At 45.0% G+C, this 24,551-nt stretch overlaps 2 protein-coding genes across 2 annotated transcripts in view; both read right to left on the reverse strand.

The window, feature by feature from the left end:
• Positions 1–18,237, reverse strand: part of wizb (WIZ zinc finger b) — a 22,354-nt gene extending 4,117 nt beyond the window's left edge. Inside the window, exons 1-18 of the mRNA XM_046031467.1 lie at positions 18,046–18,237; positions 17,327–17,523; positions 17,030–17,228; positions 16,638–16,713; positions 15,685–15,833; positions 13,940–15,589; positions 12,362–12,799; positions 11,059–11,466; positions 9,043–9,189; positions 7,997–8,560; positions 7,457–7,909; positions 6,799–7,299; positions 5,408–5,983; positions 5,102–5,313; positions 2,216–2,546; positions 1,150–1,315; positions 369–743; positions 166–266 (exon numbers count right to left, since the gene is read on the reverse strand). Coding sequence (XP_045887423.1) covers positions 166–266; positions 369–743; positions 1,150–1,315; positions 2,216–2,546; positions 5,102–5,313; positions 5,408–5,983; positions 6,799–7,299; positions 7,457–7,909; positions 7,997–8,560; positions 9,043–9,189; positions 11,059–11,466; positions 12,362–12,799; positions 13,940–15,589; positions 15,685–15,833; positions 16,638–16,713; positions 17,030–17,228; positions 17,327–17,434 — 6,454 coding nt within the window. The 5' untranslated portion in view covers positions 17,435–17,523; positions 18,046–18,237. The remainder of the gene's footprint in view (positions 1–165; positions 267–368; positions 744–1,149; positions 1,316–2,215; positions 2,547–5,101; positions 5,314–5,407; positions 5,984–6,798; positions 7,300–7,456; positions 7,910–7,996; positions 8,561–9,042; positions 9,190–11,058; positions 11,467–12,361; positions 12,800–13,939; positions 15,590–15,684; positions 15,834–16,637; positions 16,714–17,029; positions 17,229–17,326; positions 17,524–18,045) is intronic.
• A 1,462-nt stretch (positions 18,238–19,699) lies between these two features.
• Positions 19,700–23,387, reverse strand: pglyrp6 (peptidoglycan recognition protein 6). The gene is made up of 5 exons (XM_046076556.1): positions 23,264–23,387; positions 21,553–22,374; positions 21,179–21,389; positions 20,791–21,085; positions 19,700–19,772 (listed from the first exon to the last, which is right to left on the reverse strand). Exons 1-5 carry the CDS (start codon positions 23,328–23,330, stop codon positions 19,752–19,754), a joined length of 1,416 nt encoding a protein of 471 aa, XP_045932512.1. The 5' UTR covers positions 23,331–23,387; the 3' UTR covers positions 19,700–19,751.
• Positions 23,388–24,551: the final 1,164 nt, after the last annotated feature.

Raw genomic sequence — 24,551 nt, forward strand, 5'->3', positions numbered from 1 at the left:
GAAGTTTGATAAAGGGCTACATTAACCCCTAAACCGTCCAGTGAATGGGAGGAGATGCACAGCAACGCTCCATGTCATCACCTGGACATTCAATATAAACAAGGCAAATGCAAAACTCTGGTTCCTCTCTCCTCATAAGCGTGGACATTTCCCACAATCATCCACGCCAGGAGAGCTTCGTTCCCATGGTAACGGGACTTAGTAACAGTCTAGAAAGCTGCTTCAAAAGGTGCTCTTTGGAGGGGAAACACTCCTCCTCAACAACACTTTGCAAAGGCCAAAGGAAATAAACGGTTGGACGAAAAAGAAATAGTAAAGGCAGGACAAAGCAAAAGGGGGCAAAATGACAGTGATGAATCTGAGCTTACACTGTCTGGGTGGGGAGGGGGATATAAGTTGGAGATGGGGTGGGTTGCTCCTCGGAGCCCTTTACTATCTCTGTGGCAGTGACAGGCGGAGTGCACTCAGCCAGAGGCGTAGAGGAGCGGCTGCTGGGAGCTGTGGGGCGGGTCGGGGTGGAGGCGAGGGCAGGAGTAGGTGTAGAGGTGGTGCTGGAGGTAGAGGTGGAGGCTGTGGCAGAGGCCTGGACCGGCGCTGGGTCATCAGCTGGGGCAGGGGGTCCAGCGGAGGCTGCTTTGGGTGTAGCAGGTTTGCTGTAGTTCATCTTCAGGATGTGCTGCTGGAGGTGTCTGATCCAGTCCTCCTGCACCGACAGCGGGCCGTGAAACTCCACCTCGCAGAACCTGACGCAGAAAGAAAAACCAAAATAATGCGACCAGTCATCAACATCTACAGTGGCTCCAGCAAAGAAACAAATTACAAACTGACGGTGGTAAATTCAGTGCCTCCCTCAGTGGCAGCAGATTCTGTTAAAACTTTTGCTCTGCAGTTGTATCAGAACTTAAGTACTCACTTGTGTTGCCAGAAAATCCCAAATGATTCACTATTCTCCTTATAGTACATTAGGAACTAAAAGTGGAGTACTGGTCGGCAGGGGCTGGGGGTGGGGGATTGCTGCTTGGGGATTAAAGGACTATTTAAAACTGCCAGACAGTTCTATTAATGCTGCCACCTCAAACTTTCTCATGTTAAAGGCCGTGATCGTTTTCTCTCAGGCAGTGGGAAGCCCCGCACACACGTTTCACTCACCGGCACTTCAGGGTGTAGAACTTGCCCACCAGTTTGACCAGTGGGTAGGAGGGTGGTTTGGGCACCAGGGCGGGGACGGTGCCTGTGCGGGGGGGCTTAGGGGGGCCACTGTCCCTCTCTGTTCCATCTGGGCAAGACGGGTGCTTCAAGGGCCGACGCTCAAAACCTTAGCAAGAGGAGGAGGAGGCGACAGACAGGGTTGGTGCAAAGTGGAGCTGCACCAAAATACTTGTATGTCAGCGCATCAGTCCAGTACAGCTCTTTTAGACAGTCGTTTAGTTGAAAGCCATCTGAACTTTTTTTCTAAACCAGATGTAGAAACAGATGTATAAACTGCAATAATTCTCTTTTCTCCTTTAATTTTGTACTTGCAAGGTTCATTTTGTACAAATATTCTTCAATAGATTTGAAGTTAAAACGTTGCCCTTTCAACACTTTTCAAAACATTATGCTATTCAGTATTAAAACATGAAGACGAAAAGGCAACATGCTGTGTTCTACACTATCTAACATCTCATTTATTTCCCCTGGTGAAACCCCCTCACTTTCAGTGTTTTTCCTTTTAGCATAACAAACTCTTCTGTCTTACATCTAAAGTATCCCATAGTTCCTGCTATTGTGTGTCAACCATGCCAGGGGCTTGGTAAGGCACAGCGTTGCGCGGAGCTAAATGCTAACATGCTGATGTTTAGCAGGTACAATTTTCATCATCTTAGTTTGGCATTTAGAATGCTAACATTTGCTATTTAGTCACAGCAACTAACAAATATCAACCTGCTCTTGGTGCTAGAGGAAAAGTCAGGGGATCAAAGTCACTTTAATGACTGTTGAAAATGTCATGGCAATCCATCCAATAGGTGTTGAGATATATTTTAGTCTGGACCAAGGTGGTGGATCATCATCCCAAGAGCCACATTGATAGCTCTGCTAAAGTGTGGCTAAAAACAGCCAACCAATCTCAGAGAATTTCAGTACTTTGAGATTTTTTGAGTCAAGTGGCTGAAATGTTGAAGCATGTACATGACTGTGTGCATGCCAGCAAAACATATGCTGTATCCTCACGTACCTCTGGGCAGGCGGACGTTAAGCTCACTGCGTGCCACCTGTGCTTGAAGCGGGAGGCCGCTGGCGAGCCGCGAGTGGCCGGGACTGCTGCGGCCGGGCCTGATGGGAACGGCCTGTAGATTGGTACCAGCCTCACCCTCGGCGGTCTTGGAAGAGCCCTGGCTGACCTCGCGGCTCACCGGCCGCACCAGGCTCACAGCCAAAGAAGAAGACCACTGGGAGGAGGAGGAGGAAGAGGAGGAGGAGGAGGAGGAGGAGGAAGAGGAGGCCTTCTGCGATGATATGGGAAGGATATGATCAGAATCTGTTGACTGAAGAGGTGAGCTGCTCTTCTGGAAGAGGAGGAAGAGATTGTGTAATTTAACATAAGTAGTTATAACCAGGGTATTATAAGGCCGAATCAAGTGTACAATAGAAAATATCACAGGGTTATGTGCCGCACTATTTCTTGGCTGGTGCAGTGACTTACTTGCTAAGCTAAGCCTACTAGCTGCAGCTTCATATTTAGCATGTTTAGAGGGGTAACGATCTTCTAACTTTCGGCAAGAAAGCAAATAAATATCAAAATGTTCCTTTAATTTGCTGCAGAAGGGAGTGTGACTGCCAATAATTTCAAGATAATTTATAAAATGGGACTTTGACATACATGTCAGTAGAAGTGCATTTTTGTTTAATTGGACCTTTTTAATTAACTACTTCTCATCTAAATTCTGCACATATGAAGTCTTTTTAGCTTCTAATGTTCCTGTCAAAATACAGCATCTCTAACTATAGCAATAAGCAGTTCACATTTGTAACCCAATTTCTTAAAATATATGTAGAAATAAGTACATGAGTGGAGAAATGTCTGAGACTGGTGTTTCTGTATCTAATTAGAAATGCCTTGATCTTAACAATTAGGAAGCTTCGATAGAAAACATTCTGTACATTTGTTTTACAATTAATTTAGCACAGTGTGTTCAAACGTACTGTATACAGTCATAACTAGTGACCTTTCAAGTGCACCTGTCATTACCAAAGCAAAGTTAAGAGCCCAATTAGGATGTGAGATCTTGGCAATTAGAGATCCTGCTGTGCTGGTTTAAGTCATCAGTATCAATGAGCTGCTTTAGAAGGCAAATGGTCGAGGCCACTTACTACCCTTTTCTTTCTACCGCAACTTATCATCCGCAGAAATCTTTGGTAATAATAATAATAATTTGTAAATAATAATATTAGCAATAAGTAAAGCAAAAATGACTTTCATCTGCTAACAAAGGCCATGAAATGCATATGAATGTTCCACAAAAAGCTAGTAAGAGGACAAATGTATGTTTGCTCAAGAAAAATAGTTGTGAGGAACTCTACTTCAGTACTCAACTTCGCCCTGACCAGAGGCCAGTGCAGACTGCAGGGCTTTGAGGAATGTTGGAGCACTGTGGCGTATACAGTCAATATGCATCTATATGAACTGAAGTAAACATTGTTTAAATATTGCTTAGTTCACTAATTTTACTAAATTTAGGGTCATTAATTAATTAAATTATCTTTGATGTAGCAGTGAATATGAGACTGGCAGTGTACTAAAGTTATTGAACTTATTTGATGATTGACAGAAAATTAACTGTCAACTATTTTAATAACTGATTAATCCTTTAAGTTATTAATCAGGCAAACATTCTCTGGTTTCAGCATATGAAATGTGAAGCATTACTGTTTTTCTCTATTTTATATCAGGCTGAATGTCTTCGGACTGTTGGTCGGGGAAAAAAACAAGACATTTGACAAATGGACTCTGGGAAATCATGGACATCTTTCACTATTTTCTGGCACCTGTTCTGACAACAATTAGTTTTAGTATTGATTAATTTTCCAATTAATTTGGTCTATAAAATGTTAGACAATAGTGAAAAATGCTCATCAGTTTCCTAAAGCCCAATATGTCTTCAAATTAACTGCTCAATCCAAACCCCACAAATACTGGGTTTACAATCACATCAGACAAAGAAAATAAGCACATCCTTTTCCACTGAGTATCACAAACTACTGTTTTTTTGCCTAAAAAATGATTGACGAATAATCAATTAACAAATTATTTGCAATTAATTAATGATCAATATGGTAGTCTATTTGAAATTGTGCCATCAGTCGCTACTGGGTCCTTTGATACAGGTCTAACCGTACAATACATGCAGTTAGTTGGGTTCATTTCTCCAGCATGTAAAAAAAAAAATATGATTACAAGGATATTTAAAAAGGTGATCCATTCTGTATGTGTGTCACATCACAGCTCAGGGAAAAGGTGTGACCGTGACGCAAATGCACCAGAAACTAATTCAGGAGGGAGAAAAAAAAACAAAAAATAACGTACGTTTCTTCTATCAACAGTATGCCATAATTTATCTGAGGATGAAACATAAGCTGCCAGGCACCCTGGTTTCTATGGCAACTATCAAGTCAATAGCTGAGTTGTTCTGGCATCTGTCCCCACAGTGATTTTTGCTGGGTGTGAAGACAGGATCTACAGTAAGGCTCAAAGCTGTTAGACAACACGTCTGAAGCTTTCCAAGACACAAAATGTCTGTCAAGCCACCAGCTGAGGCATGTAAGATCTCCAAGCATGTCGCCTATTCAAAGATACTGGGAGGGAAGTGAGTGTGTCAGGAAGCGAGCACAGTGGGTTTTGATCTTGTCTAACTGCATAGCTTTGTGGGAGGCACAAGTTCTTCCACTGATATTTTCCGTGTTTTTCTCTGAGAAAAAAAAAACAAGTCAGACAAGTGTCAGAGGCCAAACATAAAGCCAAGTAAAGTCTGAGAGCTTGCTCTGTTATTAAAAACCCCTGCACTGACCCGAGGTATTACACTGGAATTAATTACCAGCTTTACAACTGGCTGCCTCTCCTCACCTTCTTGAGGGTGGAGCGGCTGCCCTGCATGTAGCTACGATGCATCTCCAACACCTTCTGTGGCCTGCTGCGCATCCAGGCGCTAAGCGTCTCGATGGGGGATCCATTTACACACCACTCAGTCACACCAAACTGCCTCAGGTGGGCTCGCGCGTGGCTGGCTAGAGCCTTACGGTTCTCAAAGTAGAAGCCACACAGCTCACAACTGGGATCTTAAAAAAAAAACACAGGAAAGGAGTAAAGTGAGGGGAGGTCTCTTTTTAGAGAATAATGATAAGCATAATAGAAAACCAAACAATGACTCACCCTGGTGTCCGTGCTTGTCTGGGGAGGGTTTTCTTTTGAAGGAGAAATCATGTGGCAGAGGCGAGAAAGTCTTAGGCTGATGTGATGGTGAGTGGGCAGTCTCCACTGATCGGGCCTCCTCAGACAGAGGCCTTTTCCCTAGTGGGGACATCCTGAAAAACTTCCCTGCAGGTGGGGTAGCAGATGTGCCCGCGGACCCCAGGCCCTGCTTGTGGAGCCTGGACCCTGACTGCAGCAAACTGAGAGGGGATTTACGGTATTTGGAGGAGTGGTATCCTGAAACACCCAAACCCTCTGACCTGCCGGTGCCCCTGGCGTTCTCCCATGGGGGACTGTTGGCTCCTTGGCTTGACTCCTTCTTCACTCCCTGGTCAGAGTGAGAGGAGGCGCCTACACCTCTCTTGTGCATAACCTCCCTCAGGGTGTCTATTGGTGAGCCGTTGACAGACCATTCAGTAATGCCCATCTGGCGCAGGTGGGAGCGGGCGTGGCTGGAGAGGCCTTTGCGATTCTCAAAGTATTCCCCGCAGAACTCACAGCGGATATCTCTTGTCGGCTCTACTTCATGTGGCATGGCTACGGGAAGACCAGGGAGAGAAAGTCAATGACGAGAAAATATAATTATTTTCAGGATCAAATCAAAAATAGTAGGGGTGCGCTAACACTAAAAGCATTTCTGGTTAAATGTAAATATGCACTGTATTATAACACACTTTGGATACTTCTCGACTAAATTATTTTTACTATGGCTTTCAAAGGAATATACTACATCTGCTTATGAAATTGCAAGTATGTTTTGCAAGCTTCCTTAAAGGAAAAATTAAACATTTCAGGAAATACACTTATTTACTTTCTTGCTGAGAGTTAGATGAGAAATTGATTCCGATAAATATGAAGCTACAGGCAGCAGCCCTTTAACTTAACTTAGCGTGCACACTGGAAACAGGACAACTGTTTCATGGCTTTGTAGAAAGATGACAAAATCCGCCTACCTAACACGTTATATCTCGTTTGTTTAATTTACCGATGTGTAAAAATGACTTGCTGCTTTACATGGGGGGTTATGTACTGGACAATCCATCAGCTGGTTACCTGACAACCGACAACAAAGAAATAGTTTGGCAGATACCTCCCCGAAAAAGGCAAATTTTAATTTTAATACTTCCATCAACTTAACAAACAAGAACGAACATGGTAATTAGAGAGCTTTAGAGGTGCTGGTAGGAGGATTTTCTCAACTTGGCTTCATATTTACTGTACAGACATGAGAGCGGTAATAATCTTCTTATCTTACACTGAGCACGAGAGTAAAATAAATGTCTTTCCCAAAATGTCTAACTTTTTTTACTCTATTTAATTGCCCTGGAGACGAAACTTGGCATTCAAGTTACCCAAATTAAGTGGGAACACATTGTCAGAGCTGCTCCAGCTGAGAGGTTCACCAGAGAAGCTGGCAGATCTCCCAACATCCCCAGGCGTGGTCACCTCCAGCTGCACCGGCTCAGGCTTCAGCTTGAGGATAAGCCCGCTGGAGGACGTCGGCGGAACGGAGCTTGATTTAGACACCGCGGGCTGAGGAGGGCTGGAGGGGCGGGCAAAGGCGAAGGGTAGACGACTGAGGAGGTTAGCGGAAGGAGAGGAGGAGGTTGACAGAGGGGATCGGGGGGGCCCCGGAGAGGACGGAGGTGGAGTTTTGAGAGGTTTTAGAGGAAGAGCGCAAGGCAGGCCCCGTCTTGTGATGATCTCCCTCAGGGTGTCGATTGGGGAGCCGTTGACAGACCACTCGGTAATGCCCATCTGCCGCAGATGGGAGCGGGCGTGGCTGGAGAGGCCTTTGCGATTCTCAAAATATTCCCCGCAGAACTCACAGCCTATTTCCTTAAGAGGTTCACCTAAGAGAGTAGAGTAGTGAACTGAAATATACCTACGTGTACAACAGAAAAAGCATTACACCTCATCGACACATCTAATTACTACAGATCAAGACCACTTTACACAAAGGATTTATCATGTGCTCCAATAGCCTGTAGTGTACCCTCAAAAACTCACTGTGTGGAAGGGCCATGAGCTCCCCGCTACTCAGGCGGAAGACCCGCATGGAAGAAGACTTGAGCCGCTTGGCAGGTGGGCCTAGTAAAGATGAGGCAGAGGAAGAGGTAGTTTTGGATGTCGACCCGCCCCCAGCTGTGGTCACCTTGTAGAGGAGGGATGAAGAAGAAGAGGAGGAGAGGCTCAGCAGCGACTGCTTCGGGGAGGATAGCGTGGTCGTGAGGCCCCGTGGTCCTGTGTGGCTGTCGAGCTGCAATGCACTGGCTTTGTGCTTGAAGTCGTCAGTATCAATGAGCTGGTTCAGGAGGTCGATGGGAGAGCCCTTGGATTCAGAGTACTCCACCCCAAAGTGTCGCAGGTGCGCTCGTGCATGGCTGGATAAGCCTTTCCGAGTCTCAAACCAGGCGCCACACAGCTGACAAACGATGTCCTTGTTGGGGTCCACCTCTAGTGCTGCACATGAAGGAAAAAAATTACTAAACTGAAACAACTGAACTTTTTACAGTGTTATCAGAGACAGACATCAGTGAGGGCGCTTACTGAGGTTGAGAGGAGCGTCATTCTCCTGCGGTGCCCAGAGGGGTTTGGTTGCTGTGATGGTGGCCGGGGCAGAGAGGTTAGAGGTCAAGGTTTTCATTCCCCCTGCCTTGTGCTCAGGGGAGCGCAAGGGGGAAGACACAGGCAGCAGAGAGGAAATGGGAGCTTTCCTCACTACTGAGGAAGGGGAGCCCGAATGAGGCAGGGCCGGAGAGACACCCGGAGAAGGTGTGGGCGTGGAGGAGGAAGAGGGTGGCACTGCTTTTGCTGCTTTGGCCAGGATGGAGAGTGGGCTGGGTTTCTCGTCTAAGTCCATGTCTTCTAAATCCTCATCTTTCTGAGGAACGGACAGGGGGGAGTTCTCGGATGCAAGGGGCTCTAGGAGGGGTGAGCTTATTTGGCTGTCTATGTCGCGCTCCTTGGCAATTTGGTAGAGGAGGTCTATGGGTGCCCCGCTGCTCTCTGAAACACTGATGCCCAGCTGACGCAAGTGAGAGCGGGCGTGGCTGGACAGTCCCCGCCTGGTCTCAAACTGAGCTCCACACACCTCACACTTCAAGCTGTGGACTGCAAAAGAGGCAAGAACAGCAGATCAGACATACAAATTGGGCGGCCTGAAAATAAGAAGTTTCATAAATATTTCAAAGTAACTGGCACCATTGATGTCCAGGCTTTAATTATTTTCAGCAAGTGCAGCATTAAGACAAAGTTTACGAAGCAGCAGCAGGTGGCTCAGGGTGTTTTAGAGGCCTCAGATATCCCAGAAGACACATCACCTTTCTTACCCTTCCTGTCTACGTCTTCACCCAGCCTGCAGCAACACTAGCCAAGTGTTAGAGGTGCTCCCTTTAGTTCCTAAATACATTTGTCTACCTCTCAGGTTTTCCCTAGGGACAACCCTCGCAGATGTAGCGTTACCACGCATCAACGTTGACCTAAGGTCAGTTTTACAATCCCCGCCCCCCCGACAGCTATGATAAGGCTTTGCTGTAGCAAATGCAATCCCTTGTCTACACTCTGGGGTCAGCGTTCCCATATTTCTCTCTCACCCTTGGAGTCTGCATCTTCCCCAGGAGAGATGCCGTCTGTGTCCACGCCGCACAGCCCTGTTTTCCCGGGGCTTGAGCTCAGACCGTCCAGAGCTGGAAGCTGCAGCTCCTCCTCATCCTCTTCCTCAGCTGCTTCCTCCTCCTCACCTGACACATTACAGACAATATCCATATAAGCTCAGAAATGCCATGTTAATTAGGCCTATTAAGTGACTCAATAAATCACTCAAATCAAAACGATGCTGTTTCACAAATCAGACTAATTTCAATTTCTACAGGCTACTCCTAAAAGAAAAGTCAGCCTTTGAAAGAGTATAAGTGTATTTTTGAGTGCAAAGACTGCAGGCTGTGAGCAGAAAAATCAACCCCAGTCCTGTGAGCTCATTGCCTATAATTTAGCAGTCCTTGTAATAACTGCGCATTATACCGTCTTCTGTGAGGAAATGTGCATGAAAATAATTCAAGTAATGAATCCCTGTCAAAAAAAAAGTGATAATTGCACTACTGTATGAAACAAACATGGCAGTCTTGGTTCCCCGCAGTCAGGCATACATGGGACAAAAGTGCCATTTTCTGCGACAAATCGGTAAATCAAAAGAGACGTGGAGACAGACAATGCTTTTTGTCTGGTGGGCGGCTCTGCGCTTGTCAGTTCATCTCTTGACTGTAAAAGAGCGGGGATGTGACACCTCGGAGCGCAGCGTTATAACACCGTCTATTATAATGAAGACAATACTAAATCATCAGCCGAGTAGGCCTATTTATAAAACGGCACAAAGTAGCAAACCGCTAACTTGACTTTTAGCCTATCCATTCAGGCGGAGTAACGCCGAGCAACACGACACTTCCAAGTAAAAGTGATACTTCGATTATACTTCGTTCATCCCGATAAGTTGTAATAAGATTACCGACTATGGCCGCTTTCAGTGCACAAAGTTACCATGTTTCCTGAGCAAATTTCACAGTTAGTTTATGATAAACACATGCACAAATGCATGCACTTGAAAGCACAGCGTGTCCTCTATCAAAAATCAAAGCAAAGGAAAATGGCGAGGATTGGGCAACTGTAGGTAATTTTAGAGATCCTGCAGCATTGAAAATACTGGACGTCATCCCAGACGAGCACAATAAAACCCCCGTAGGCATTAAGAAACCACAAACTGTCAGAACAATAACACAACAGCGACAAAAAATAAATCACAATTTATCCGCGCGTACAAAACGGAAACACCCCGAAACAATACCAATGACCCGCTTTATGAGCTTTTGACATGCATGTCATGGGCTGCTGGCATGGCTGTGCGCGACATGGCTTTTCTTTACATAGTCTCACACGATAAAGAGTTTTTTATGGCTGTTGTCTGGCTACAATGTGACAGAAGATGCGGCGCGAGACGCGCAGTGCAACGCCGCCGTGTGATCCGAGGGCACGCGGTGCACAGGAATTACAGCGCGCGCTACTCACCGGTCCGCAACCGCAGTGCATCGGACTCCCGGTAGCTGAGGCCAGACAGTTTTTCCGCTATTGTTTGGGTCTACGGGGAGGTGGAAGCAGCCATTTTGCCCCCATATGCACCGCTAAGCTAAGGCGTGACCAATCGAGTGGAGGCGTTGGTTGGGATAAATGTACCGAGTGCCACATCAACCACGGGCATCAGGGACTCTCTCTCTCTCTCTCTTTCTCTCCCTGACACACACACACACTCACACACACACACACACACACACACACAGAGCCTCTCTAAGGTTGATTTTCACGACAGCCACCATCCTGATTCAAACACTTCATACAGTGCACAGCAGTGCCACCCAGTTCAGGCAGCCCCGTTTTTATTTTAGTAAAAGACAAAACAGACTTAAAACAACAGTTACAGCATCTGTTTTATGCATTTGTAATAGTCAAAGTGCAATAACTAGCAAACACATCAGCACCCAACAGAATAACAACACAACCAATGAGTAAAGTGCATTTGGCACACGACTACTTTTAAGGAGGGATCAATAATGAAAACTTACCTTCACACTCTTCTACATCATCCTCTTTCTTGCAGCGTTGAGGAGATGCTGGAGGCAGTGCATCAGAAACGGCAGCACTCAGCGTCCTTTCACTTGTCTCCCCCTCTAGCTTTACCTCAACGATTCCCTCCCCTTCCTCCTCCACTTCCCTCTCCTCTTCCTCCTCCTCGCTCTCCTCCTGTGGAGATCCGAGGCTCCGAGGGGGAGCCGTGGGGATGACAAGGTCGGGCCGGCTGGAGAACAACTCCCTCAGGATGTGGATGGGCGAGATGGTAACGTCCCAGTTAGTGATGCCGAAGTCGCGCAGGTGGGCCCGTGCATGGCTGGACAGGCCGGCCCGGGTGTCGAAGCCGGCGCTACAGAACTCACAGTGCATCACACTGAACGTGTCCGGGTCAAAGTTGGCGACTGTGGAGAGGACAGGCAATACAACTGGGAGTTTAGACATTTTTGGTTTGTGAACCCTTGAATCAAAGCCATGTCTTTGACTGTTTTGATTCATGAGTTGAGAGATTTCTAGCCATGCAAACAGCCTGGCCTGGGGATGGCAAAGTCAGTCTGACATTCAGCCACCACTTTGGTCCACACTGAATTATCTCAACAACTATTGGACAAACTGCCATGCAATTTTGTACAAACATTCAAAGGATGAATCCTATTTACTTTGGTGATCCTGTAACATGATTTTGAGTGACTCGACAAATATCGACGGTCTTGCCACTAAACTTGGTGCACACACATTCATGTTCCCCTTCAGGAGGAACTGTAATAACTTGGGTGACCACTGAACGCTTCATCTAGATGACTTAAGTTTATGAACAAATACCTGAAAAACTAATGATACTCGCGTTAGACTCAGCTGAACTTTGTGTTTAGTGCAAATTAGCAATTGCTAACCTGCTAACGCTCTAAACTAAGATGGTGACCATGATAAACATTATACCTTATCAGTTTTCTAATTCTTCTTACTATGTTGCTTCCCCAGGTAGGGAAAACCTGCTTTATGTTGTAGTAACCACTTCTAAAAGCAGTTCACAGAAAGAGTTCCCAGCTGGTCATAAAAATACTTTAGAGAGAGGCGAGCTCCACAAAGCAAAACAAATAAATAAATCTGACTTTACAGTATTTGTTCTACTGTGACTGAAACGGGCATTGAAGAGAATTGTGGTATAGCTAATAAACACTATCTATGGCTCATGCCAGGGTTGTTATGCCAAGCATAAATTAAAAACAAAGGGCTTTAAGATCTGCTCAGAAAACACAGCCAAAAGACCCAAAGAAGTATACGCAACAAGCAGCTGACCTTTTTTTTTCTTCTTCTGATAGGAGAACTTCTTCTCAATCGCATTGACTTCCTCGGGGGATATGAAGTGACGCACGTTGTAGCTGACGCCCACTCGGTTCAGGTGGCCTCTCACGTGGTTGGCGAGCCCAATGCCATTGTGAAATCGATCGGGGCAGTAGGGGCACCTCCTTTCCACGCTCTTGAGCGCCTCTGTGTCCTCATCAAGCTCGTCGTTGTCTTCATCCAAGATGCCCTCTGACAGGAGAAAGCGCACGCGTTCCTCGTCTATGTCGTCGTCGTCATCACTGTCAGTTTCCGCAGGAGCAGCAGTAACCCTGTTGCTCCTCCTCAAGCAGAAAACCTTCCCATCTTTCTCCGCTTCCAGCTTGTCTTCGCCCTTCACACTGTTCTTTGAAGGGAGTGATAATGTAGCACTCTGCTGTGCTGAACAGTCATCTAGAAAAGAAAAAAAACCTCAAATGTTTAATAAACAGACAAATCTTACTCAAACTGAAACAGTAAGCAAACCTAAAATGCAAAGTGCATCTTGGAGTTTGGGTGAGAGCTCCAGTAGGGCTTTTCTGAGAAGCTCTTAAAGTCGGTCTGACCTAAGTCACTTCTTAAAATGTTTGACCTCAACAATTTCTCAACACAGGATCATTCTTGTTTATTACAACTTGGGATTTATTTTTGTATTTTTGGCTGTTAATCACTTAATTTATCACATTATACACATAAAGTTAATTCAAATGCTAAATAACTATGCTAACACAGCTAGATTTCTGCTATAGAAATAATTTATACAAACCAGTTTTCTTAATGGGTTTCATATGCACGAACATTTTGTCACATGGGACAGTAATGTTGCTGTAGGAATGCATTCTACTGGCATATTATCCCCGTATAAAGTTTTTAATGGCTCAAGTGTTAGCAAACGGCTATTTACACATCCAGCAGTTACGGAGCAACATTAGCATTCTTTTGTAGTTGTTTCAGTCCAATATTCACCCCACTTTAGCACTGTTTTAGTCTCCACCAAATCCTGAGGAAAATATGTGGCTCTATAACGGCTAAATGCTCCACTATGTTCACCAGCTAGTTGATAACTTTGACAGAGAATAAGAAACAAGAGCTCAGTTTGGTGCTGGGCAGGTAGTGTACAGTAGGGTTGTATGGCTTTTTGAAAACAGCTGCTGTCAGTGAAGTTGCCGGTCATAAAACAATTAGCTTAAAGATGTTAAAATGCTACGCAGCGCTGAGGGAAAGCGCAGAGTCGGGTGATAATTGTCTGTGGGTTTGTCACTACAAGCGACACCTTTCACATTACAGTAATTTGATCCCTTGTTTATAATAAAAATATTGATAAGAGCAGCTTTTATCTTCTCTGTATGATCAGGTTTCCTGTGCAATTATAAAACAAAGCCACGAGCAAGCAGAGTGTAAACTGTGGTTTTGGAGAAATCAGAGTACTCACAATAATCTGCTTTCTGAGCATGTACATGTATCAGTGATATGTGACCTGGGCGACATACTGTGCCAATCTGCGTAGCAATCAAGTTAAAGTGACTTAGTCCAACCTCAGCGTTCAGGCCTCACCTGTGTTTGATCGTGCTCTGGTGTGCGGTTTCACTCCCACGGGTGAGCTGACCTCTTCTTGGGAACACTCAGTGTCAAGATCTGTGCTCTGATCTTCATCCCGCTCTTCTCCTTCTTCACTCCCAGGCAGCTTGCCATCATCCAGTCTGGGATGAAACTTGGCCAGATCAGTCCAAGTCTTCCCTCTTCTGCTGAATCTCCTGTTCCCAACACACTTGAAGACCAACTGGCTTGTGGCCCGAGCTGCAGCGCTGTCTTGTATTGTGCTGTCCTCGGAGGCAGTGACTACTTGCTGGCTTTGGCTTTGAGTTGCATCGGGTGGGGATCCAGATCCAGAGAGATGGTCAGAGTCTAGGGTGGGTTTTGAAATTCGAGCACCCACATTAGGCCGTGAATGCAGGCCGGTCTCATCAGCCTGCGCCCCGCTGACGGAGACCTGTCCTGGGTGAACAAGGTTCTGGTGTTCCCTCATTACAGTTTGACTTGAGGTCAGGAAGGCACAATGACCACAGGCCAGGGAAGTGGATGCCAAACATGATGGTGAACCAGGGGATGGGGGGTGAGCCTGGAGAGCGGGTTTTTTTCTGTTGTGGATCTTGGTGTGATTAGCCAGTGCCTGGGAGGTTCTTGTGCTGAAGTTACACTTGGTGCAGACAAAGCGGCGGCGGTAGGCAGAAACAGCTCGTGCCTGAGCTGGACTTCGAAGTGAATTCGGAGGAGCTGCTTCTGAGTCTAGAACTACTGCGTCTGCATCTTGTGTTGAAACTGGGGCTGGGGAAAGAGGTGGAGACGTGACTATTTCTGGGTCTGACATTTTGCCTAGAATCGAGGCTGTGCCTGCATCTTGCATAATAGCTCGGTCTGGGCTTGTATGCCTCACCACCTTACTGTCGAGTTTCTGAATCTCTCCCCCGTTTTCATTCAGTTTCTCAATCTCCTCCAAGATCTTCAGACGGGACTCCTGGTGCCTTCGGTGGTGGTCCGCCAGTGCGAGCCGATTTGGCAGGTTCCATCCACACTCGGTGCACCGAAAACGGCCGCCCTTTCCTAAACGCCTGCCACCCCCTGCACCACTCTGACAGTGCTCAACGATGTGCTCCTGCAGGTGGACTTGCTTTTTGAAGTAAATGCTACATTCCACACAGGTGAAGATTTCTTTAACGGTCACTATCCCACTTTCTTCTTCTTTGTCTCTTTTCCCGCCTTTGTATCTGAACTTTACCGGTTCTTCCACTGCTGCCTCTCCCAAGTTCACTTCATCAAAATCATAAACCTCTCCACCTTGATTCAGCTGTGCTGGCTCAGCCGGTTTTGATTTTTGAGGACTCACTTTTGCCTGTTTGCCACTTTCAGGCAATGTGCGCTTTAAGGTGCCAAGTCCAGAGAAGGGCCTGAGCAGCACCCTCTTCTTTCTGCACCGCTGAATGAATGTGCAATGAGCCCAGGGGGCAGGAGGGGGACTCTCAGGGTCTGAGTCTCCAGGGAACGTGTACACATCTCTCTCAGGCTCTGTGGTTTCTTTTCCCTTGGGCCTTTTCTCTCCCTCACAACTATCTGCCTCCTCCACCATCTGGCAACCTTCTTTTGGTTTTACTTTGGACAGAAACCGCTCAGCTCCCTCAGGTACATTCCAGACTTTGCTGTCTTCCACTGTGAAGAGAAAACAGAGTAATTATCAACGAAAGGACAAAAAGAAAGATATCAAGTGTGCAAGCAGATCCTGTTTCCTCCTTTATGGTACTTACATTCTTGTGGGCCAAGCTGAGATGTATTTGGCTCTTCTGTCTTTGTGCTCTCGTTGTTGTCGTTGTGCCCCTCCACAGCAGTAGGCCAGTCAGTCTTGCTGTGCAGGTGCTGCAGATTTGCTGGTCCTTGGTCATCTTCACTATCAGGTCTAGTCAACATCAGGAGGGAAAAACATTACATGACATTTCTAACAAGTGAAAGCAGCATCTCTGTCAGAAACAAGTCAAAATTACAGATCATGTGCAAGCTTTTTTTTTTTTATTCTCAGGACCAGGCTACCACTGAGCACATGGTTTTAGCAAACTGGGGGAGTTCAGTTAAAAACATATATGTGGTATTATACGCAAGTATTTTTCATGCTGATTCTTGTATTTGTAGACACTGTATATTCAAACCTGATTACTTTAAGGCCAGCTAAATTTAAAAACGTATATAGGATTAGGTATTATCCCCCTATAATTTCATTCCTGGCAGCGTGAAAAAGGCCTTAAAGCAGTGCTTAAACCTTCAAGTTGGGAAATAAAACAGTAACACTTTATTTTATAGCTCTGTAATTTACTATATGTTTCCTGGAAATACCAATATAATTTGGACTTGAGCAGTAGTGATTTAGTGAATTGATGGGATTATGCAGGATTAACATTTGGAGAATACGCTTGCATGTGCACTTTATTGTAAGAGTTTGATGAAAGGATCAATAGCATCATACGGTTAGCTTAGCTTAGCATAAAAACTGGAAACAGACGAGAGGGCATTACATGACATTTCTAACCCAAATGACCTCAGTATTTCTACAAACCTGGCTACAGCCCTTATTATATTTTAAACTTATAAAATAAAATACATCTGCCTCTGCCATGTCTCTCTCTGTGTACTGTATTTTCTCCTCAGCTACCCAACCGATTTCACCACCAAGCACCTCCCTACCCTTCCTACTGCACCTCCACCTCACCTGAGTCCAGACGAAGGAGATCCCGGGCTGTGAGCAGCCAGACCGTGAGGGTTAGAAAAGTGCTGTAGCTCCTCCTCTGACACATAACAGCACACAAAACACACAACCACAGGAACATCACTTCACAGCTCAACAGATCCACAGTTAAAGATACAGTGCATACTGGGGTTACATAGAGAGAGAAAGATAAGAGACTTCTGACTACATGCAGACTGAATAACATTTAGAACAATAAGCGGACAACAATGATATATAACATATATTAGCTAAACTCAGTGCTACTTCTAGCTTTGCTGCAGATTGTAATCACCACTGTGCGACTATTGAGAAGTGTGCAACAATATATTATTATATTATAATTATATATTATACATGTATAAGTCATGTGTTACCATCTAGTGTTTCTTTCTCAGAGTCAGAGTCCCAGCTTAGGGAGGAAGAGAAGACTGAGGACCTGAACCTCCTCTGTGCGCTCCTCCCTGGGTCTGCACTGGGCTGAGTGCCCTCAGTCTGGTTGGGGTCCTCATCTCCAGTGTGGTCCCAGCATTTAGCAGACATCAGGCCACCTCTCACATTTGGGGAACGTGATGACTAGAGGAGATAAGAAAAACATGCAGGTTTGCGTTAGCAAATCTTATTGTCAGATTGCGGAAACGACAGAGATAATGATACGTTTGACGACGTCTTACCTGTAAGGTGCAGTTGAGGGAGGCGGGGGTGACGGGGTTTTGTGCTGAGTTGAAGGGTGGGGGCCCATAGCTGGTCCCTGGGGTTAGGGGTCGCCCTTCTGGCTCCATGGTCCCCCAGAGAACAGTATGGAATCCCACTGGTGACCAGCCTGCCTACATTGTGCAGTCTCCTCTTCCTCTGGAAACACGAACACACACTAAACAAAATAAAAGTTTCTCAAGACTTAAAAGTTTCCCTCTTGTTACTGTGATAACTTGCATACAAAAGGTTTGTATAAGGGAGCGAGCAGATTGGAAGTAAGAATCAGAAAGCATATCAGACAAGATGAAAGTGTCAAATCTGCACAATCTGGTGTCTGGGCTTCCTCAGTATTTTATTAATTTATTTATTTTTGGCAGCTGCAGTTTTCAGACTCTCTGACCCATTTTCACAATATGTCTGGTCTTAAAGAATGAAATAGGGCGCCCAAATGGTTACATAAATAAGTGGCCTTTTATATTCAGGCCCACGTCCTCTCCTGCTGCCCCTCTATAAAGCAGCGAAATGCCCGGGTAGCCTACATCAAGGTGTCCCGCGGGTTGGCCTCTGTTGCTTCAGAGGACGTGGCTGACATCGATCCAGCCGCTGTCAGGTGACTATAAAAACGATGCACCCATGCACCGTGCCATTTACACCTAAAACGCCCATAAACTGCAGTTTTTTTAGTGCAAATACTCACTGAAATCGGCCTGGTTTGCGGATCGCAGTGAAAGGCAGGCTGTTTAAGCACCCTTCGTCATACTTTGAGGACGGAGCTGAAGCTTTTACGCCCCGAGACGATGCTCGCCGGAGGCTTTGACTGCTCCCATGGACAAACTTGGTCGTTTAATCGCCGCTCGTGTTTTTTGCAAGGATCCCTTGAAGATGCCAGGCAGAGGACTCCATGTTATTTGGCTTGCAGGCACGCCACGGCAGCGTACGTAACGTCGACGGGGAGGGCGACGAGAAGAGTTTGCGAGTAAAAAAAACCCCACCGGAGCCAAGTTGAATAAGTTCAACTTTTAGGGAGCGCTTTGCTTTTATTCTTATTTAAACATGGTTACTCTAATGTGTGCGAGATGCTTTCATTTTTAAAGCGTTTCGACCAAGAAGCCACTTTTCCTCTGCGAAAAACGCATTGTTGACATGTCCCACTGAAAACGTGTATATATGTCATGCGTGATTTTGTTGAAACAGGTGAAGTATTAATTGCCAATTGCGTCAGTTTAGTTTCAGTCGGTGGCATCTGCTCAGCCCGCATACTCACCACTGTAGCATGTTTCCTAAACTTATCATAGACGCATCCCTCGCTGCAAGATAAAGACAGCTGTTTTGTTTGTCAATTAGTTTCTGTGGCTATACAAAAAATACCCTAAATGCTGGAAATCAATAAACGCCTACCTGCTGGCGATTACGTGGTCATCTGGCGCCCTCTACTGGCGCGAGGCGGGACTGTGCGTGTGTTTATGTGTCACTTTTCACCAGTCTATGAGAGTGTATACAGATTCTTTATTTAAGTATTTAGTAATACTACCGTGTAGTTAAAGTCCGGCATTCAAAATTAGAACTTTAATATAATTATCAAAAGTAAAAGTAGACTACTCATTATTCAGAACGGCCCATTTCACAATAATGTATTATTATTATTATATGATTATTATATGTTACTGTATTTTAATTTTTGATTCATTAATATGTTCATCACTTTAATGTTGCAGGTGGAGCTATCTTTAATTACTTTTTATACTTGTGAATTTCCCCTCAGGGATCAATAATGAACCTGTTAGATACTGTATGTATACAGTACATCATCATTTGTTTGATGATTTATATTTTGTATCAATAATCTGAATCTGCAAAGTAACTAAAGTTAGCAAATAAATGAAGTGGAGCTATTTTTATACATTGCTGTGTAGTTTATTCAAACAAATCTTTGGTGTTTAGACACAGAATTACGTTTTATTTAAAACCTATAATGTAATGGAGTAAAACGTACAGTATTTCCCTTTTAATCAAAGTGAAGCAGAAGCATAAAGTAGCATAAAATCTAAATATTTTAAGTATCTCGGAAAGAATTTTACTTGGGTACAGTACTTGAGTAAATGTACTTTACTTTCAGCCATTGCTTTTCACAAGAGTCACACAGTATGTCATGCAACACAGGTCAATCCATCCATCCATCGTCAACCGCTTATCCTGTGTACAGGGTCGCGGGGGGCGGGGGGGCTGGAGCCTATCCCAGCTGACATTGGGCGCAAGGCGGGGTACACCCTGGACAGGTCGCCAGTGCAACACAGTTCATAGTGTTCAAAAGAGAACAGCCATAGTGAGAAAATAAGAATAAGACAAATATGTATTGTGTTAAGTTTGGGTTTATTTAGTAGGGTCTTCCTCTTGTCAAGCATATTATTTTCCTTTTTTGACCTCCTAAAAGGAAAGAAACAGTTATGCAGTATTCAGTATTCAGGTCAAGTAAATACAAGTAAAAATCCAACAATAAAAATCCTACTAAAAAACAAGTACAGTGCAGTATTATCAGCAAAATATAATTAAAGTACTCATTCTGCAGTAAAATGGCACCTGTGACAAATATTATTATATACTATGAGATTGTTAATACTGATCAATGTGTAAGCAGTATGATGTTGTAGCTGGTCAAGGTGAAGCTACTGTAGTTGTAATTACTTTATATACAGTTACTGTAGATAGTTAAATCCATTTCCCTCTAAATTATAGTGGAGTAGAAGTATAAAGTAGGCTAACATAGAAACTACTCAGTACTCATAGAAGTACTCACTCAAGATTATATTTAACTGCAGTACTTAAGTAAATGTGCTCAGTTACTATCCATCTGCAATAGGAGAACTGTAGACCAAAATACACTGCAAGAGCCAAGATTACAAAAGTAATTTGAAGATAAATGTTGTTTTATAATCTAATACTATAATAAATGTAAAATAAAATTCTTTACTAAAGGGTGATACTATAATTATGTGAATATAGTAATGAAAAGTCATTGTTGCTATGGTTAATAGAAGTTAAAATAGTATAATAGCAGTAGTAGTATAATAATAGAGTTAATCAGTCTGAGGAGTCTAGATGATGAATTTTATAAACCTCTAACATTTAAGTTTTTCTTAGTAAACCTTTTGAAATGGAAATACTTGCTTCTAAAACTTTAAACTCGTTGATTTTACACAGACTTGAACTTAGCTGTACTTAAACTCTTGCAATCCTGAGACATGCCCTGACTGCGCTGACATGTCCAAAAAGGAGGATTAAAAGACATAATGAGAGATGCCACACCCTAATGACTAAAGGCCGCAGAGTCTCGCATCCCTGACAGTGTGCTTTTAATCTCCTTTTCCTGTTATGCCCAGACAATCAGGGCAAATTGGAGCAGGCTACACGAGTTGTGTTCTTTTTTGGACTCTTGTGTACATACCCCAAAGTGTTCCCAGCCTTTGATCTCATTATAGAGAGCATCTCCGGGACAGGACGTGTTCACCACCTGTCTGTGCCCCTGCAGGGTGAAGTTGGCTACTAGCCGCCCACCACCGACAGCGCAGGATGCCAGCTGATCTCTCACCAGCCCCATGGAATGCTGGGAGGGCAGACTGTTGACGTAGTTTCCGATGAAGGAAACGCCGTAGCCTATGGAGTTGTGTCCGAGGGTGTGGGCTCCTTGCCAGTGCCAGCCTCGGCCCTCGTAGAGGTACCCGTCAGAGCCTGCGACGAAGCTTTGGGAGCACAGACATTGTAAGTTGGGTGCAACATTTCACGTTGTATTTTGGACATATGCAAGAGCCTTAAAACAGCCTGACTGCTTATACCTGTAGCCTATGTCATCCCAGCCTCTGTCCACCTGGTGGAAGCGCTGCATGGAGCGCATGTCTGCAGAGCACTGCTCGAAGGTCAGACAGGGCAGGCCCGGTGTGTGAGTGTGGTGGATGTACATGAAGGAGAGAGGAAGAGAAAGGTTGGTGGGGGTTCCTCTGTACGGCTCTGCACCCCACATACAACGAGGTATGATGGGCGGGCAATCTAAAACAGGTGAATAATGAATGCACAGTGCAGGTTAGTGTGTGTAAATGGAATTAAGTAAAGGGATAATAATCAGGCTTTTCTGTTCTTATTTGTAATGAATGGTCCAAACTATTGTTTTTGGAACTCTTTCACTTCTTTTGCAGTTTGATCTCATGCTCACCCGTGTACTTATGGACAAACTCTTTCATTCCCTCTTTCACCACAGCCGTCAGCTGCTTTTTCTCCTTCACCTCCATCTTTGGGCGCCCCTTCAGTCTCCGCTGCAGCTCCACTGATTTCACCACCTGTCTGACCAGCACAGGAGGGGTGACCAGCATTCTGAAGTTCTCCCTGCGACCCCGGCTGATAAGGCGCGGGGCGGCGTCCAGTCCTTCGCTCCCCAGCTGGTGGCAGTAATAGTCTGTCAGCAGACTGCTGAGCCTGAGAGGACGTCTGGATTTGTCTGAAACCTCCATCCCTAGAACCGCGCCGTCCATGGCTCCGTTGATCTGAGCAGTAGTGAGCACAGAGGGGCTGTCCAAGAGGGTGAAGACTTTAGGAGAGGTTACACTGTCCCAGCAGCCGTCAGGTCCCACAAACTGGGTGAGAGGAGAGCTGTGCCTGACTGAAAGGTCCATGTCTTTGGCCAGAGTGAGCTGGTACAGGCCACGAACACGCCCCGCAGCCTTGGAGAGGAAACCAGCTTCGATGCCCAGGAGGAGCGGCATCAGGGCAACAGTAGTGCCATCAGAGGTCAGGACCACGCCTTCCTCTTTAGCGTCTTCTGTCACCCTGTGATGCATAGCCTTGCTAATGTAAACTGAGAGGCTAGCGTCCACCTCAGGACCACCAGAGTCAGCATTACCAAGAAAGTGCTGAATGAATGGATCGTTAAGGCCGGCTGCCCGGCGCAGCCTCCTTAACACAGCTACTGGCTGTGACCCAGGGTCCGCATCTTCCACCTGCCTCACCGCCGTGATGAAGTCATCCATGTGCCAGGAAGCTGGAGACGAGAAAAGAAAACACATTCATGTCTGTCATTCAGATGAAAACACATCTGAACCATACACAACCTCACCCTTAAACTCAGTCTGTATCACTGAACACACACACACACACACACACACACACACACACACACACACACACACACACACACACACACACTGTTGTCACCTGGGGAACAGTGGAACTAGATACCCAGGGCCCCAACATGTAGAGGGCCCTTAAAAAGTCCATTACTGTGGGCTTAAGAAAGGAGAGTGATTTCAAATTGCAAGCAGCGTTTCAGAATTGTTCAATAGTGGCACGTAATGTGGCTTGTTAGCTTATGTGATAATAGTTACCTTGCTGATGAACAAAGCAGCAATTAGCTTCAGAAACAGCCGCAGAGAGAAGAGATAAAAAAATAATGTTCTATTATACTGAAGCTTCACCCTGTAATTACGATACGTTGAACATAGAGGGCTGAAATATGCTGATGTTTCAGATTGTGCAGACTTCCTTAAATGTGTTATAAACATTTTCTAATAATCTCTACATATGCACTATTTATCCTTTTAATTTGAGTATTTGTACAGGCGTGATAATGGATGACGGGGCCCACAGAGGCTGCATATGTACGGGGCCCAGATTTCTGTGCCGCAACTCTGCTGATAAGATGAATGATTAGATGCACACAGGCTGACGTTTCAGCTGCAGATAATGTACGAGCTCATGAATAGACAAAAAGTAAATACGTGGCTCTTGCTCACACTCAACAGAATACAAATTGCCAAAAGAGTGAAATTATAAAGAATCTCATCTGATCATTTGTTTGAATGATGATTATACTTGCCATTACGCGCAATGCAGCTCACAAAACAGGTGAAAACATAAACCAATGTCATTACCTTCTGCATACGTGCTGACCAAGACCACCACAAGGACCAGGGTCTGTCTCCAGCAGCCTTTATCCATCCTGAGCCGTGAACACCTTCAGCTCCCAGCTTCAAATGTCTGTTATCTTGTTGCCTCCCTCTCATTTATAGAAGTTTGCGTGCAGAGCAAGTGGGTGGTTATGTAACACTTGTAGACATAATGTAGATACGCCTGAGTTCAGTCTGTTGGTGTGGCCGCCTAGGCAATGTGGGAAACTGACACCTGTAATGTGTATGGTGTAGAGTCGCTTGTCCTGACCGCTCAAGGTCTGCCACACACTGCCGATGTGACAGAGCTGGACATTTTTGGGAAATTCTCAAGTTCTGTGTTCTGCTGCTTGTGAAACAAACCTCCTGGAAATAAAATCCAGCCAGCAGCGAACTCTTCACTACTGTACAAATCACTGGCAGTCCTCGCTGAGGCAACAAGCATGTTCTCGTTAATGTTCAGAAAGCCATGGCTGCAAAACTGAGGAAGTCCCAGAACCACGAATCACACGTGGGCTGTGTGGCCGTGACACGCTGATTTATTCTTTATTGATGATATGTCTGGTTTATGTGTGCAGACGGAACATGTTGGAAATGCAGCTCTGAAGAAATGGACACACTGTTCAGGGCCAAAAGTTACAGGCCAGTGTTCACAGCAGTCATATGAGGACAACAACAGGAAGTGGATGCAGTCTATGGCTGAACTGGAAAATACATTGCAGAAGGTCAAAGATATAAATCTGTAATTACTGTAATCTGTGATAATAACGACCTTTAGAGGGAGGGAGAGTTAACCAGACTAAAATGATAACATATACAGTTCTTGAGGGTGGGGTGCACATGACTATAGGGAGAAAAATGTAGAGTGAAACTAAAGTTGAGCAGACATTATTAATTGCTGCATAGCACTGATTGCTGGAACTGAGCCATTGTTGATATTATATGCCATAGCCACAATGTCTGCTATGAAAATGGCCTGTAAGTCTGAGTCATTTGGGACAAAAACATAGAAACAAGGGTGCTCTGATCCTGGTCAGCTAGATGTATTCAAAAAGAAAAACAGCACATTAAGTACAATTTGGACAGATTTTAGAGAAGTGATGCTCATCAAGCACATAGTCAAATCCAGAATATGGTGAAGCCTGTTTTGTGCTTATGTTTACTGCTAATATAGAAAATACTTGTACTATGTGTGTATACTTGGTTTTGTATGTATCCCATGTAACTCATGGGAGCCCCGTGTCACATGCTGTTGATATTCTTTCAGTTAAAT

Source organism: Micropterus dolomieu, linkage group LG02 (genome assembly GCF_021292245.1).
Source record: "Micropterus dolomieu isolate WLL.071019.BEF.003 ecotype Adirondacks linkage group LG02, ASM2129224v1, whole genome shotgun sequence".
In the NCBI taxonomy this organism is placed as follows: domain Eukaryota; kingdom Metazoa; phylum Chordata; class Actinopteri; order Centrarchiformes; family Centrarchidae; genus Micropterus; species Micropterus dolomieu.

Coding starts and splice junctions, on each gene's coding strand:
- pglyrp6 (XM_046076556.1), bottom strand. CDS start 23,330: ATGGATAAAGGCTGCTGGAGACAGACCCTGGTCCTTGTGGTGGTCTTG. Junction 22,375..23,263: donor GGTCAGCACGTATGCAGAAG/GTAATGACATTG, acceptor TCTCGTCTCCAG/CTTCCTGGCACATGGATGAC. Junction 21,086..21,178: donor TGGGATGACATAGGCTACAG/GTATAAGCAGTC, acceptor GTGCTCCCAAAG/CTTCGTCGCAGGCTCTGACG.